The 17245-nt window shown below is 40.5% G+C and overlaps 1 protein-coding gene across 5 annotated transcripts in view; it reads left to right on the top strand.

Annotated features, from left to right (window-relative positions):
• Positions 1 to 17245, top strand: part of HEATR3 (HEAT repeat containing 3) — a 52928-nt gene that overhangs the window by 21124 nt on the left and 14559 nt on the right. For 3 of the 5 annotated variants that reach the window (XM_039460593.2, XM_003937256.4, XM_074403288.1), the window contains exons 12-14: positions 5692 to 5780; positions 10930 to 11073; positions 14246 to 14422. In XM_039460593.2, coding sequence (XP_039316527.1) covers positions 5692 to 5780; positions 10930 to 11073; positions 14246 to 14422 — 410 coding nt within the window. Of the gene's footprint in view, positions 1 to 5691; positions 5781 to 10929; positions 11074 to 14245; positions 14423 to 14752 lie in introns of all 5 variants that reach the window. The other 2 variants (XM_074403276.1, XM_074403295.1) reach the window with 1 other exon arrangement.

Below are 17245 nucleotides of genomic sequence, written 5' to 3'. Positions count from 1 at the left end.
TGGTGAAACCCCGTCTCTACTAAACAACAAAAGAACAAAATTCTGTCTCAATAATAGCAATAATTTTTCAGTAATTCTCTATGCTTTTCCTCCTAGTTGTAAGCATTTAAATTTGAATAATATATATATGTAGTACAGAATTTAAAAGTTATTAGAGAACAGAAACTGGAAAGCTTCCCTCCTTTCTCCCACACCCAGTTCCTCTCTCAGAGTCAAGTCACTGTTACACCAGTTACTTGTGTATCCTTCCAGAGAGATTCTCCAAATATAAGAGAGCCTGTACATGTATGCATGTGTGTGTGTGTATGTAAGGCAAATGGTAGAATACCATCCACACATTTGTACACCTTGCCATCATCTAACATGTATCTTTCTTCAAACACCTTTGCATGGTAGGAGCTGATTCTCTAAGTTACAGGTCTCTGATACGGATCAATTTCATATGTACACAAAGAGCTATAGAAATACCAGAGTTAAATATTTTTTTAAATGACCCAGCTGCAGGTTTCACTTGGAGGAAAAACAACAAAAACAAAAAACAACCTAGCTGTACAAAGTCTAATACATGTTATTCTAACAGATATTCATAGTTTACTATGGCTCCCATCAGCCCAGCAAGATGTCCTGTGGGGTGGGAGTGGGCCTCCCACTGTCCCAAGCTGAGTTCTGGAAAGTTTCTGAATTGTGGGAAAATATAAGTAAGCACTTTGATTTTTTTTTTTTTTTGAAACCGAGTCTTGCTCAGTCACCAGGCTGGAGTGTGGTGGTGCAGTCTTGGCTCACTGCAACCTCTGCCTCTTGGGTTCAAGCAGTTCTCTTGCCTCAGCCTCCCGAGTAGCTGGGACTACAGGTGTGAGTCACCATGCCTAGCTAATTTTTTTGTATTTTTGGTAGAGATGGGGTTTCACCATGTTGGCCAGGAAGATCTCGATCTCTTGACCCCGTGATCTGCCCACCTCGGCCTCCCGAAGTGCTGGAATTACAGGCATGAGCCACTGTGCCCAGCCCCAGCACTTTGATTTTAAATAAATTGCCATTTCATGTCTGTTCTTGACATCATCTTTTTTGTTGTTTTTGTTGTTGTTGAGAAGGAGTTTCGCTCTTCTTGCCCAGGCTGGAGTGCAATGGCATGATCTCGGCTCAGCACAACCTCTGCCTCCCGGGTTCAAACAATTCTTCTGCCTCAGCCTCCTGAGTAGCTGGGATTACAGGCATGCACCACAACGCATGCTAATTTTGTATTTTTAGTAGAGATGGGGTTTGTCCATGGTCAGGCTGCTCTCGAACTCTCAACCTCAGGTGATCTGCCCGCTTTGGCCTCCCAAAGTGCTGGGATTACAGGCTTGAGCTACCACGCCTGACGTTTTTTTTTAAAGGTTCAGAAATCTGACATGCTGTTAGGTTAAGAATGCTTTTGTGTATCCTGAGGGCCATGATGTTATTTTTGTGGAAAGTACCAGCTGCATATTACTGTCATAACAGTAATTTTGCAAATGTGTCCACTTAACAATGTGGGCTCATTGACTTCCAGGGATTGATAGTCTGAATTGACCTTGCCTGTGATGGATTTGGATGGTTACAATGCCTCTGGACTGTCCAGCTTTCTTGGGGCCCATCCTCATATCCCATCTATGGCCTTTATATCACCTGCCATGGCATTCGGAGAAATGGAGAGTCAAAATGACTCAAAAGTAGTGTCATTGTTATTTATTTTGGATTAACAATATATTTTTTTACCAGAATGAAGTTGATAAAGGATAATTGCTTATATTTGGAGATGATATTCTACAGTCCTTGTAAGCATTTGGGATTTATTAAATGTAATCCTGTGGGTTCTATATGGATGGTGGGAACTACTACAAGAGAATTTAGTGCGGGCTGGCTTATACCTGAAGTCCCAGCACTTTGGGAGCTGAATAGGGAGGATCATGTGAGCCGAGGAGTCTAAGACCAGCCTGGGCAACATAGCAATATCCTGTCTCCACCAAAAAAAGTTTTTAATTACTCAGGAGCGGTAGCTTGCTTGTGCCCGTGGTCCCAGGGAAGCTAAAATGGAAGGATTGCTTGAGCCCAGGAGGTCAAAGCTGCAATGAGCTATGATCACACTACTGTACTCCAGCCTGGGTAACAGAGTGAGACTCTGTGTGAATTTAAAAAAAAAAAAAAAAAAAGAATTTAATGGGGAGGATGGAACTAAATATTTCTACTGTTTTGTGTTATGATTGAAAAAGGTATGAAGATTCTACAGCTCTGTCTAACTTGTTTTAATTTTAATGCTAACTGTGGTTCTGAATACAGTATTTATAACATTTGTGATACTCTGTACATACCAACATTTATGTTTGTGGCTGATACCAGAGATAAAGGGAGGGTGGTTTAGTACAATCTGTTCCTTGTTTTCAAAACACTAACATCTTTGTCTCCTTCATTAAAAGCTATTGGTTTTCAAAAGTCAATGCATTTTTTAGCAATGTTGTGTTTCATATTGGGTCAGTTTGTCATTCGGCTCCATTACATGAGTTCTAAAATCATTTAGGATTCTGTTTTCCCAGATTTTAAGAATCAGAATGTTCTTCTTTAGTTGTAATTAAAATGGTAGTATCCCATTCTGGGATATTTTTCCATTCCGTATCAGAATGTTGAAAATTCAGGCCCAGATACTAGGAAGGCTGAGACAGGAGAACTGCCCGAACTTGGGTGATGGAGGTTGCAGTGATCCAAGATCGCACCACTGCATTTCAGCCTGGGCAGCAGAGCAAGACTCCATCTCAAAATCAATTTAAAAAGAAAGATAATTCAGGCTGGGGCATGGTGGTGCACACCTGTAATCCCAGCACTTTGGGAGGCCAAGGTGGTCAGATCATTTGAGGTCAGGAGTTCAAGACTAGCCTGGCCAATATAGTGAAACCCTATCTCTACTAAAAATATGAAAATTAGCCAGGCGTGGAGGTTCATGCCTGTAATCCCAGCTACGTGGGAGGCTGAGGCAGGAAAATCGTTTGAACCCAGGAGGCAGAGGTTACAGTGAGCCAACATCATGCCACTATACTTCAGCCTGGGAGACCGAGCAAGACTGTCTCAAAAAAAAAAAAAAAAAAAAAAAAAAGTCTGAAAAATTCACCTAAGTATAAAAATTACTTGTGGGTTATATTTGCCTACATTTAGACATTCTATAAATTCTTTGTTGCTTTTGTTTTTTGTTTTTTTGAGACGAAGTCTTTCTCTGTCTCCAAGCTGGAGTGCAGTGGCATGATGTCAGCTGACTGCAACCTCTGCCTCCCAGGTTCAGGTAATTCTCGTGCCTCATCCTCCGGGGTGGCTGGGACTACAGGTGCATGCCACCACGCCCAGCTAATTTTTGTATTTTTAGTAGAGACAGGGTTTCACCATGTTGGCCAGGATAGTCTCGATCTCCCGACCTCGTGATCTGCCCTCTTCAGCCTCCCAGTGTGCTGGGATTGCAGGCATGAGCCACTTCACCTGGCTGACATCCTACAAATTCTTAAATACTGTTCACAGTTGTTGAGAGTGAAGACATTTTGAATCACCTCTTTTGTGTGCAATTCATAAATTTATAGGGCTCTACTTAGAGCTTTAATCAAATAAACATTTTAGAGTCAATATGGTAACTTTTTTAAAGTCAATATGGTAACTTTTTTAAGTTTAATAGCAACAAATTGCCTGGACAGGTGGTGCACACCTGTAATCCTAGCACTTTGGGAGGCTGAAGCAGGCGGATTGCTTGAGCTCAAGAGTTTGAGACCAGCCTGGACATATGATGAGACCCTCTCTCTACAAATACAAGAAAAATTAGCCGGACATCGTGACATGTGCCTATGGTCCCAGCTACTCAGGTGGCTGATGCAGGAGGATTGCTTGAGCCTGGGAGGTACGGGCTGCAGTGAGCCAAGATCATGCCACTGCACTGCAGCCTGGGTAACAGAGCAAGACCCTATGAAAAAAAAACCCCGCAGCTTCATACTAACTTTTGAGTGCCTGTTAGATACCACGTTTTATGAGACAGGCTTTACTACTTCATTGCCCACATGAGGAAGCTGAGACACGGAACCTTAGCTGAGAGGTTAAGGAACCTCTTCCAGGTCATTCGTTCTTTTATTTGTATTCTTGATTTTATTGAACACTTACTTTATGTCTTACATTGTTCTAGACCCTAGGGATGCAGGTGTGAACAAGATAGGCCAGGTCACTCTGTTCATGAAGCTTGCATTCTAGTATAAATAAATGTTTTATGTGATATCAGCTTATTATCTCTCAAAGTTTCCTTAGGTCAAGAATTTCAACAGGGCACAGTGGAAATGGTTTTTTCCCACTCCACGATGTCTAGCCCAGCAGTTCTTAACCGTGGGCACTTAACTGCCCCCACCTCCTACCTGGGGACATGAAGAATTATCTGGTCTAAAATGTCAGTAGTGCAGAGGCTGAGAAACACTAGTCTAGGGCCTCAGCTGGAAAACTCGCAGTGTGGGCCGGAATCATCCAAAGTCTTGTTCACTCACATGTCTGGCAGTTGGTGCAGGGGTCATCAGAAAGAACACCCACGGTAACCTCTTCATGTGACGCAGGCTTCCACATAATAGGATGGCTGGGTGCCCAGGGCAAAAGTCTAGAGAGAAAAAAGAGCATGCACCAGTGAGTCAGGGCTGGAAGTCATACTGCCTTTTGTGACTTAGACCGTCACTTCATGTTCTGTTGGTTGAGGAAATCACAAAGTCCCACCCTGATTGAAGGAGAGAAATAGATTTCACATTGTTATGGGAAGTGGCAACGTTCTGGAAGATCACGCAGGACTTAAAATACTGCTGTGGCCATTTTTAGAAAATACCACACCAAGCAAATCTGTCTTCTTTCCCATCAAAGGGGTTAAGGAGGTAACTCTCCTGGGTGACCTTCACTGTCCTTTGAGCATGCCTGTGCCAGTATAATGGCTTACTGCTGCTGTTCTGTTTGTCCTGGGTGGGAGGAAGGGACAATAAGAAAAGAGTGAGAATAGGAGTAGGTGTGGGAGGGGGAAGTTGGGTCGGTGAAAACCGTGGTGCCTTCATGTCCTGACTCTGCACAAGCAACAGTTCATGGCTAGGCAGTGGGCTTGGGTTGGCAAGGAAGCATTCTGACTCCACCAGGGGTCTCCCCAGCACTGTTATGGAGATCTGTGAATGGCAGCATTCAGTCTGCAAAAGCTAGCTTAGGTTTATTATGTGCTAAAGTGTGAGTCAAATTAAAACCCAGTGTCTGGATGTCAAAGACTGTCTGTAGAACACTCCTTGCTGTGATTATTTCAACCTTGATTATCTTTCAGACTTAGGTATAGAGCAGGCGTCCCCAAACTTTTTACACAGGGGGCCAGTTCACTGTCCCTCAGACCGTTGGAGGGCCGCCACATACTGTGCTCCTCTCACTGACCACCAATGAAAGAGGTGCCCCTTCCTGAAGTGTGGCGGGGGGCGGATAAATGGCCTCAGGGGGCCGCATGCAGGCCCACGGGCCCGTAGTTTGCAGACGCCTGTTATAGAGTATACAGGGGGCTGTTAACTAAACATTTTATCTTAAATATCGAGGATTTTTTTTAACTGATAGCATTTGTTAACATTTAGCATGCTTTGTTTCATTTTCTTCTACAAAATAGCCTATCTTGGAGAAATGCAAATTTTATGTTTCATTTTTGTGGTTTAGATTTTGCTAAACGTGCTGACTTTCTAGAAGCCATAAGTGGTGCTTTGAGGGCCCTTTTGCAAACAATGGCCTCCAAGAACATTTCCCAGGTAAGATTTTTAAAAAATTTTGTATGAAACTTGTAAAGATGCTGTATTATAGAGCCAAAATTCATTACTTAGCTATTAAAATACATATTTCTGTATAACACAAATACCCTTTGTAAAAAAGAAAACAAAAATGATTAAAATAAAAAGTAATATCTTTCTGCTTCCCACCATCAGCAACACACACAGGTGTTTTAATTTTTTTTAATTTTTTAATATATAGGCTTACTAGCTAGCAAAACAAGTGCTTTTTAATCAATACAACTTAATTGATAGATATGTTGTAAATAATATGTTGTAAATAAATATCATTGGTCTTTTTGTTTAACTTTTTTTTTTTTTTTGGAGACAGTCTTACTATGTCACCCAGGCTGGAGTGCACTGGCACAATCTCACCTCACTGCAGCCTCCGCCTCCTGGGTTCAAGTGATTCTCCTGCCAAAGCCACCCAAGTAGGTGAGATTACAGGCATGCACCACCACACCTAGCTAATTTTTGTATTTTCAGTAGAGATGGGGTTTTGACATGTTGGCCAGGATGGTCTTGAATGCTTGACCTCAAATGATCCACCCATCTTGGCCTCCCAAGGTGCTGGGATTACAGGCGTGAGCCACCATGCCCAGCTTTTTTTTTTTTTTTTTTAACATTTCATTACAGACTTTGCAAACATGCCTTCCTGACCCTCCACAGTGATCCATGTGCACTTCGTCTCCCATAGGTGCCTCACCACTTTTGTTACTTTTTACTAAGGACATTTTCAAACATTCCTAAAACCAGAGATAATTCTATTGTTTTATTTTCTGAGTTGGGGTCTTACTGCACTCCCCAAGCTAGTCTCCTGGGTTCAAGAGATCCTCCCACATCAGTCTTCAAAGTAGCTGGGATTACAGGCATGTGCTACCATACCCAAAGCAGAGACAATTTTATGAGGCTGCATGCACGATTGCCCATCCTCAGCAGGTTATTAGCATCTTGTCATTCCTGTGACATGGTTTAATTCATCTCACTGAGTTCTTATTTTTGTTTCCTGGAGTATTGTAAAGCAAATCATATTTGACCCATCAGTATTTTATTACATAGTTCACTATGCATGTCTGACAGAAAATTTAGAGATCTTAACCCCAATATCATCACCTCAAGCCTCCAAATTAACAAGTATTTCTTATCCTTTTGCACTCTGAGTTCAGTTTTCCCAGTTGCAGTCTGAGTTCAGTTTCCCCAGATTGCCTTAGTATCTTTTAACATGGCTTGGCTCAGTGGCTCACACCTGTAATCCCAGCACTTTGGGAGGCAGAGGTGGGTGGATCACCTGAGGTCAGGACTTTGAGACCACCCTGGACAACATGGTGAAACCCTATCTCTACTAAAAATACAAAAGTTAGCTGGGCGTGGTGGCGGGCACCTGTGATTCCAGCTAGTTGGGAGGCTGAGTTAGGGAGAATTGTTTGAACCTGGAGGTGGAGCTTACAGTGAGCTGAGATAACACCACTGCACTCCAGCCTGGACAACAGAGCAAGACTCTGTCTCAAAAATAAATAAATAGATAAAGTGTACAGTTTAGTGGTTTTAGTGTATTCACACATTCTTAAATCTCTTGATCTATAACATTTCCCTCACTACCCCTCTTTTCTTCCTGTTGAAGAAAGTCATTTTGTTCCATAGTGTTTTCCTCACTGGCAGATTTGGCTGACTCTTCATGATGGCATCGTTGAGCATGCCGCTGTCTCCCGTGTTTTCTGTGAGCCGGGAGCTAGGTCTAGAGCCTTAATTAGATCCAGGTCCAGATTATTATTGTTTTTTTAATTTATCATAAGTAATCTAGACAGATCCAGATTCTTTCGCCAGAATAATTCATAGTGCTGTATGTCTTTCCTACATTTATATCACAAATCACGTAATATCATAAAATAGTGATGCTGAGATTAATTAGTGGGTTCACTTAATGGTTTTTACAACAGTGATTGTGGTTGCCTGGCTCCATTATGTCATTAGTGGCTTGCAGAATAGAGATATCCTAATTTTGTCTTTTTTTTTTTTTTTTTTTTGTATTTATTAGCTGTGATTTTTCTGTAAATAAGAAAGTCTCATCAGTGATTTTGGTAACTTTGAAGATCTTACAGAAAAGAGCTAAGTGTGTAATTCTCCCCCGTCCCCTCCGACTTTTTTTTTTTTTTTTTTTTTTTTTTTTTTTTTTTTTTTTTCAGAACAGATACCCTAGCAATCTCCAAAAGTGACCAGTGATTTTTTTTTCTTTTAGTATCATTATGAACTCAGGGTTTTTTATAATTTTTATTTCATTCCATGACAGTCATACTTTTTGCTGCCAAAATCATCCTATCTTTGTAGGAGTCCCTTTAAATCGGCTTCTGTGTCTCTTTGACAAGGGTTTTACGTTTTTGATCACTTTTGCTTCCAGGCATAAGATGTCCCAGGTTCAACTTGTAATTTTCTTGCTTAAAACATAGAATCTGGCTGGGCACAGAGGCTTACACCTATAAACCCAAAACTTTGGGAGGCCGAGGTGGGTGGATCACTTGAGGTCAGGAGTTCAAGACCAGCCTGACTAACATGGAGGAACCCTGTCTCTACTGCAGATAAAAAAAATTAGCCAGGCATGGTGGCATGCACCTGTAGTCCCAGCGGCTCAAGCAGGAAAATCGCTTGAAGCCAGAGGCAGAGGTTACAGTGAGCTGAGATCACACCATTGGACTCCAGCCTGGGCAACAAGAGTGAAACTCCATCCCCCTCCAAAAAAACAACCCTGGAATCAGTTACTTTTCCAAGAAGCTCTGATTTCTTTAGTGGGGAAAGTGAAGTTTGGAGTGCTTATTCCTACCAGGTTGTCATTGCTTCTAGGTCTTTTTAGTGGAAATAACTAGGAAATAAGCATTTTTTAGGAGATAAAAAATAGTAAGTTCTTCCTGATAATTTCCGGTTTAAATAAAAAATGGTACAATGTTTTTACTTAATTTTTTATTTTATATTTGTATCATTTTGTGCTCCCAATAAAAGACACATTTGTACCCAAAAAGATACGTTAGTGACATAAAAATTCTTATTTGCAGCTGGTCTGATGGTAGTGGGTTATCAGAACTTACTAACATTAGTGTCACTAAAGTTGGTATACACCTCCCCCACTGCTAAGTTGGACTGGCTTAAAAAATAATAATAGAAAATTTAAAAAATTAAAATTAAAGAAGAAAAAGATTTTTCAAAAATTTTATCATTTGCTTTCTCCTACAGAATGTACTTTGTAGCAGTGACATTAAAATTTGTAGTGACATTAAATGACATTAAAATTATTTGCTGTACAGTGACGTTAAAATTATTTGCTGTAGTAACATTAAAATTTGTAGTGACATTAAAATTATTTGCTTTATCCTACAGAATGTACTTAATAGTATCAAAATAACAATGCTCTTGTTACTGCTAACAACACCCCTATTACTTTTTTCTTTTTCTATTTTTTTTGGTAGCAGAGGAGGGTTTCAATCCATCGACCTCTGGGTTATAGGCCCAGCATGCTTCCGCTGCGCCACTCTGCTTCTTTTTTCTTTATATGATTTTTTTTGTAATGCCTTTAAACTTTTTTTATACTTTTATTTATTTTTTAATTTTTTAATAGAGATGAGGTCTCACTATGTTGCTCAATCTGGTCTTGAACTCCTGGCCTCAAGCAAGCCTCTCACCTTAGCTTTCCAAAACTAAGAATTTTTTTGAAAAGCATAATTTGACCCTCAGTTTCTAAGAAACGGAAATGGTAATGGGATGCATATCCTGCCATGTGGCTGTTGGATGGACCAGAAAACCTTATACTCTAGGGCCTATAGGAATGCAAAGTAATTTTGTTGCTTTCCCCTGGTATGTAAGCAGCAGCTTATGGGATCAGTGTGGTGGTTAAGGAAAATTACTCAAAGCTATGCTCAGGGCCAGGTACAGTGGCTCATGCTGATAATCTCAACACTTTGGGAGCCCGACGCCGGAGGATTGCTTGAGCCTAAGAGTTTAAGACCAGACTGGGCAACTTTGTGAGACTTCATGTCTACAGAAAAATAAAAATAAATTAGTCCAGTATAGGGGTGCATGTGAGTGGTAAGTAGTGAAACTAGGATTTGAGCCCAGGGTGTCTGGTTCCAGATTCCAAGCCTTTCATCACCACACTGTGCTGCTACTACTTATAGGAGATAGAGTCTTACTCTGTTGCCCAGGCTGGAATGCAGTGGCATAATCTCAGCTCGCTGCAACCTCTGCCTTCCGGCTTCAAGCATTTCTTGTGCCTCAGCCTCCTGAGTGGCTGAGATTATAGGCATGAGCCACCATGCCCAGCCTTAAACTGAAAATTATCCACTACATGGTAGAAGCACTGTATAATATAATGGTTTTTACAATCTTTAATAATTTATGATGATGCAAGCATCTCAAGGTAAGTTCTTACCGTGTATAGACTCAGCCAATTTTTTTAAAGCTACATAATCCTGGGCCGGGCGCGGTGGCTCAAGCCTGTAATCCCAGCACTTTGGGAGGCCGAGGCAGGTGGATCACGAGGTCAAGAGATCGAGACCATCCTGGTCAACATAGTGAAACCCCGTCTCTACTAAAAATACAAAAAATTAGCCGGGCATGGTGGCGCGTGCCTGTAATCCCAGCTACTCAGGAGGCTGAGGCAGGAGAATTGCCTGAGCCCGGGAGGCGGAGGTTGCGGTGAGCCAAGATCGCGCCATTGCACTCCAGCCTGGGTAACAAGAGCGAAACTCCGTCTCAAAAAAAAAAAAAAAAAAAAAAAAAAAAAAGCTACATAATCCTATTTATACTTTCAAAGCCTTTTTTTACTATTAATATTAAAAAAGAATTGGAAATGTCTTTAGTCTGTAAATCTAGAATGAAAGTCTTCTTCAAATGAAATGAATGGGACCTGGAGCCCCTTTATGTTAGGTAAGGATGGCAACATGAGCAGAGCTTACCTTAGTTCAGAATTACCAGCTCTGTCTGAGAGAACTGGAATACACATTAATGCTAACTTACCTGCAAGGAGTTTTTGTCACTCTTAAAATCCTGCAGCCTGTAGAAGAGATTCCTGTCAGTCCTGTTTTTCATGCTGATAGAACTGATTGAGATTAACGTTGTAAATACTCTCCCCTTCTCTTTTCAACAGTGCATGACTCCTGATCAGCTGATGACGTTATGCAAAGGAGGCATTCATAGTAGTAATGTCGCGGTTAGAGTGAATGTCGTTAGCATTTTAGGAATCACTGGTAGCGTCCTTGCCAAAGAAGATGGTACACTTGAAACTCTTAAGGTAAAACAATTTGCTTCTGACCTAACATGTTAAATAATTAGAAATGAGAGAAGAAGAACTGTTGGGGTAGGTTTTTTTAAAACTTCTGTGGACATAAAGAGAAGAAATCATATCAAGTTGCTTTGTTCTATTGTATTGTTAGGAAATACCCTTTGGCTTGATCTAACTATGTGTATTAATTAAGTAAGTACTTGAAAGTTTGAGCCACATTTTACAATTTAACCTTACTCCAGAGGTACTTTTCAAAAAAAATAAACCTGTCTTTTGTGAAAGGGCAAATTCAGAATTTTTAAAGATGCCCTCTGCCTTTGCTGTCGCATACAATGTATGCATGTCACATTCTCCTGCTGATGAAGAAACAATCCACACCATTTTCCTTGCACACCAGGAAACATGCATTCTGAAAAATACCACACAGTTAATGCTAATATCACTCCATAAATATTAAGCAGCAACCCTGGTAGTGTCAGTATACTAGGAATTCACTCAGCATATTTGCACAGTTACTCACAAACTGCACTGTTAGGAGTACAGTGTCACTAGTAATCACAAGGATAGTCATAGTAAAATTACCCTTTGGTGTGCTAATAATTGTTGAAGTGCTGATGACTGACTAATGGATAATAAATTCATTACTATAAAGTACCTCTTAACTTGCTAAGAACTTTGCAGTGATGACTGATGTTTTTTAAGAATCTATTTTGGGCCAGGCGCGGTGGCTCAAGCCTGTAATCCCAGCACTTTGGGAGGCCGAGACGGGTGGATCACAAGGTCAAGAGATCGAGACCATCCTGGTCAACATGGTGAAACCCCGTCTCTACTAAAAATACAAAAAATTAGCTGGGCATGGTGGTGCGTGCCTGTAATCCCAACCACTCAGGAGGCTGAGGCAGGAGAATTGCCTGAACCCAGGAGGCGGAGGTTGCGGTGAGCCAAGATCGCGCCATTGCACTCCAGCCTGGGTAACGAGAGCAAAACTCCATCTCAAAAAAAAAAAAAGAATCTATTTTGGAAAAATGATATTTGCAAAGCTTTTTCCTGTCCCCCCCTCCCCGAGACGGAGTCTCACTCTTTCACCCAGGCTGGACTGCAATAGTGCAGTCTCAGCTCACTGTAACCTCCATCTCTGTGTTCAAGCAATTCTTCTGCCTCAGCCTCCTGAGTGGCTGGGATTACAGGTACCTACTACCACATCTGGCTAATTTTTGTGTTTTTAATAGAGATGGGGTTTCGCCATGTTGGCCAGGCTGGTCTTGAACTCCTGACCTCAAGTGATCCACCTGCCTCAGGCTCCCAAAGTGCTGGGATTACAGATGTGAGCCACCAAGCCTGGGCACAAAACATTTTTAAAAGTATAAAAGTATATATAATGAAAAGATTCACCTCCACTCCTAAAATTCCAGTTCCCTGGTTTGCTTCTGAAGAGGCAGCCACTGTTAGCTGTTTCTTCTGTATCATTGCAGGAGTTTTGCTATATATACAGGTAAATGAGAGTGTGGCTGTGTGGCATGGATGTGTTCACATATATGAATGAGCAGGTGTACATGTAATCACAGCCTCCCTTGGGACTACAGTTTCCAAGCTCCGCTTTAGTGGAACAGGATGTTTTTCTCAGATAGAACATTTATTTATTTATTTATTTATTTAGATACAATATTTAAAAATGGTTTTTATTTAGTTTTATTTCCAAGCATGAAGAAAAGTAGAAAGTACAATGAGTTTTGTGTACCCAAGCTGATTTAACAGTCACTAATATTCTGTCATGTGTATTTCATATAGTTTCTTTACTGGGTATGTTAAAGTAAATTGAAGACATTGTGATATTTTGCCCTATTGGTTCAAAATTCATATTGGTTCAAAATAGAGGCATATTGGTTCAAAATAGAGACAGTTTCCTAATTAACTGCCATGGTCATGCCTTACACAATTAACAATCATTTTTTTCTTTCTTTCTTTTCTCTTTTTGAGACAGGGTCTCTCTCTGTTGCCCAGGTTGGAGTGCAGTGGTATGATCACAGCTTACTGCAGCCTCAACCTCCCTGGGCTCAGGTGATCCTCCCACCTCAGTCTCTGAGTAGCTGGGACTCCAGGTATGAACTACCACACCTGGCTAGTTTTTTTTCTTCTATTTTTAGTAGAAGAAACGTGTTTTTTTATGTTTTTTTTTTCCTTCTATTTTTAGAGACAGAGTTTTGCCATGTTGCCCAGGCTGGACTTGAACTCAGGGCTCAAGCCATCTGCCCACTTCAGCCTCCCAAAGTACTGGGATTACAGGCCTGAGCCACTGCGCCTGGCAACAGTTATTTCTTAATATGTGTAATTCCTGGTCCATATTCACAATTTTACAGTTGCCTCAAAAGTATCTGTTTACAGATAGCTTGTTTAAACTGCAGGAGCCCACATGTTGTGCTTGCTGTGGGGTCTTCTATCTCTCTTACTCTTGAACAGTTCTTGCCCAGCACCACCTGGTTATTCTCAGCTTCTAGATCAGTTGTCCTGTATAGTGTCCAACGTTCCAGATTTGTCTGATTGCTTCCTTGTGGTGTTAAACTTGTTCTTTTATCCTTGTATTTCCTGCAAAATGACAGTTAGGTCTACAGACTAGATTAGATTCAGATCAGTCCTATTTTATGTTTTTTTTTTTTAAGAGATGAGGTCTTATTACTACATTGCTGAGGCTGGTCTCAAACTCCTGGGCTCAAGCAATCCTCCCCACCTTGGCCTCCCAAAGTGCTGGACTTACAGGTGTAAGCCACTGCAACTGGCCCCTAAGTGTTTTATTCTTATGCTTTTAAAAGAAGATTGTTGTTTGTTGTTGTTGTTGTTGTTGTTGTTGTTGTTGTTGTTACAGTTAAGATTTCTATGCATTTTGACATCACGGAGCAAGATTTTTTGAGAGAGATAGTGGGGAGTTTAGTGATTTCCAAAATCATTCATCTTTTATGGAACTTAATTGACTTTATTTAGGAATATAAACTATAACATGTTTAATTTATCTTGCTTATATTATACTTTATATGTTTATAAGTATTTAAGTCTAATCTCTTAAAGTTTTAAATTTTCCTTGGCATTTGTATATAAAATAGTAAGCATGAGTTATTGCCACATTCAAAGTTGGTGCTCTTTTTGGAGACTGGTGTTAGTCATAGTAAATGTGTTTCCTTGTTTCCAGAACGTTGGGTGCTTCCTGCTTGAGGTTACCACCAAAGATCCTTCCCTTGTGGTAGCAGGAGAAGCTTTGGATGCCCTCTTTGATGTTTTTGCAGATGGTAAAGAAGCCGAAAGAGCCTCAATTCAAATTAAATTATTATCCGCTCTGAAAGAATTCCAGCCGGTCTTTAAAATGAAGGTTTGTAGCCATTTGACTTATGAATGCATAAGTCTGAACATTCTGTGGGGACAGGGTATGTGTAGTTACTGCCATGCAACTCAGAAGCATGTGCATGACAAATCCCCGCATGGAGCACTGCATCCCCAGCACTTTGTAAAATGCTTGTTGACTGAGTCATAGCTCAGCAATGTGACTATTGAATCACTTAAACTGAAGCCAAAATGATATCTGACAAGTTCTTTAACAGTTCAGTAATTTTAACAGTGCTTCATATGTATCAGTATTATACTCTGTATTTTGCAAAGCACTTTCATGCACATTTTACATTTATTTATTTATCTGAGACAGGATCTCGCTGTGTCGCCCAGGCTGGAGTGCGGTGGCAGGATCTCGGCTCACTGCAACCTCTACTTTCTGGGTTCAAGCGATTCTTGTGCCTCAGCCTCCCAAGTAGCTGATATTACAGGCATCCACCACATCACCGAACTAATTTTTGTATTTTTAGTAGAGATCGGGTTTTGCCATGTCATCCAGGCTAATTTCAAACTCCCAACCTCAGGTGATCCTCCTGCCTCGGCCTTCCAAAGTGCTGGGATTACAGGCATGAGCCACCATGCCCTGCCTACGTTTATTCTATATCATGTAATACATAATATGTTAATTTCATTGTTTTAGATAGTTCCCTTTGGTGGAAGAAAAGAGCAAACTCCAGGCTATTCCGTATTGGAGAATGTAGCTCCTACCTTCTTTAGTCATTTTGTTTATTGTTTATCAGAAGCCAACTCTGAGTCAAAAAATAATTTTAAAAGCTCTTTTGTTCCATATGAAAGTCTTAACTGCAGTGGTTTAAGAAAAAAAAAAAAAAAAAAAAAAAAAAAAAAAAGCTCTTTTGGTGTAGGGGTAGCAGCACAACCAGGAATTTTGAAAACAGACTTTGATTATGTGTCTGTGTACTAGTTTACCATTCTCCCCTTATCTCAGTCCCAATTAAACTTGGTAATTTTGTGAAATACCAATATTTATCTTTAGATTTTTGATCGAACATTTGCCTCTAAATATTTGTTGAAGGAATAGAGGTTTTGATGAGAAATTTGCTCACTTTTTTTATTTTCCAATGTTACTTTTATTGAACAAACTCCTAAAATAGGATTCAGTTTTCATGGAGAGAACTACATAATAAGTTTATTTTAGGTGAATGTGATTGTATATTTAGAAATTCAAAGTTTCTGAAAAATTTTTAATGCATAAAAAAGTTTTCTTGGCCAGGTGTGGTGGCTCACGCCTGTAATCCCATCACTTTGGGAGGCTGAGGCAGGCGGATCACGAGGTCTAGAGATCGAGACCATCCTGGCCAACATGGTGAAACCCTGTCTCTGTTTTATTTTAAAAATAAAGATAAATAAAAAATAAAAAAATTTTTTAAAAAGTTTTATTTTTCAGAAGAAAAGAAAAATAGTAACACAAGTCATGCACATGCTTTATGTAATTCTTCCATCTAAAGTCAGTATTGGTTTAAGACTGTTAATATTGGTTTGTTTTGAGTATTTTTATGTTTTGGCATGTTACATTTAAAAATTTAATCACAGCTGGGCATGGTGGCATATAACTCTTGTCCCAGCTACTCAGGAGGTGGACGCTGAGGCAGGAGGATCACTTGAACCGGGGAACTTGAGGCTCGCCTGGGCAGCACAGCAAGGCCCTATCACTACAAAAAATAAAAGTATTAGTTGAGTTTGATGGTGCACGCTTGTAGTCCTAGCTACTGGGGAGGCCGAAGCAGGTGGATCGCTTGATCCCAGGCTTCAGTGAGCTGTGATCACACTACACTATTTCCCTCAGCCTGGGCAACAGAGCAAGACTCTGTCTCAAGTGTGTGTGTGTGTGTGTGTGTGTGTGTGTGTGTGTGTGTGTAATCCAAAAAGTAGTATAATAAAGTCACAGTACTATACTTTATTTGTGGAGATGTTTTCATACCAGTACATACAAGATACCACATTGTTGGTTTTTTTTGTTTGGTTTTGGTTTGGTTTGGGTTTGTTGTGTTTTTTTTGAGACAGAGTCTTGCTCTATTGCCCAGGCTGAAGTGCAGTGGTGCGATCTTGGCTCACTGCAACCTCTGTCTCCCAGGTTCAAATGATTCTTCTGCCTCAGCCTCCTGAGTAGCAGAGATTACAGGTGTGTGCCACCACAGCTGCCTAATTTTGTATTTTTAGTAGAGACGGGATTTCACCATGTTGGCTAGGCTGGTCTCAAACACCTGACCTCAGGTGATCTGCCCACCTCAGCCTCCTGAAGTGCTGGGATTACAGGTGTAGGCCAGGCAGAAGTGCTGGGATTACAGGTTTGAGCCACATTTTAAAAGTTACAGTCCTTTAAATTTCTGGATAAAGAGCTTGCAAGATAGGGAGAAAATATTTCCTATTTCCCTGCAGCTGCAAGGAAAGCAGATATATTAATAATTAGAGTCCTCAACCTCTGCAGAAGCAAGTACTTAGAAAGGGGTTAGGTAAACTGTGAACTGGGAAAATGACCCCTGACCTCTGAAAGGTGTGTGATCTGATTGATTTTCCTACTCAGTATGTATTGCTGTTGTAATAACATTTGTTTTTTTTTTAATCAAAGGTATAAAGGTCTAATGAGATTTCTTACTAGGCAGAGGCTATCCTGTAGTTAATTATATGAAACTTTTTTTTTGCAAAAGGAAGCCACAATTTGTATTAAAGGCTGTTCAGTGTATACAAAATACATTTATGAACAATCAAGAACTTCTCTTGAGCAGTGTTTCTCAAAAGTGCCCTCCTTGTATCAGCATCATCAGCTCTGCCTGTTAACTTGTTCAAA

Source organism: Saimiri boliviensis, chromosome 1 (assembly GCF_048565385.1).
Source record: "Saimiri boliviensis isolate mSaiBol1 chromosome 1, mSaiBol1.pri, whole genome shotgun sequence".
Taxonomy (NCBI): Eukaryota; Metazoa; Chordata; class Mammalia; order Primates; family Cebidae; genus Saimiri; species Saimiri boliviensis.
The sequence above is the reverse complement of the archived record's forward strand: the minus strand, read 5'-3'. Positions and strand labels throughout refer to the sequence as shown.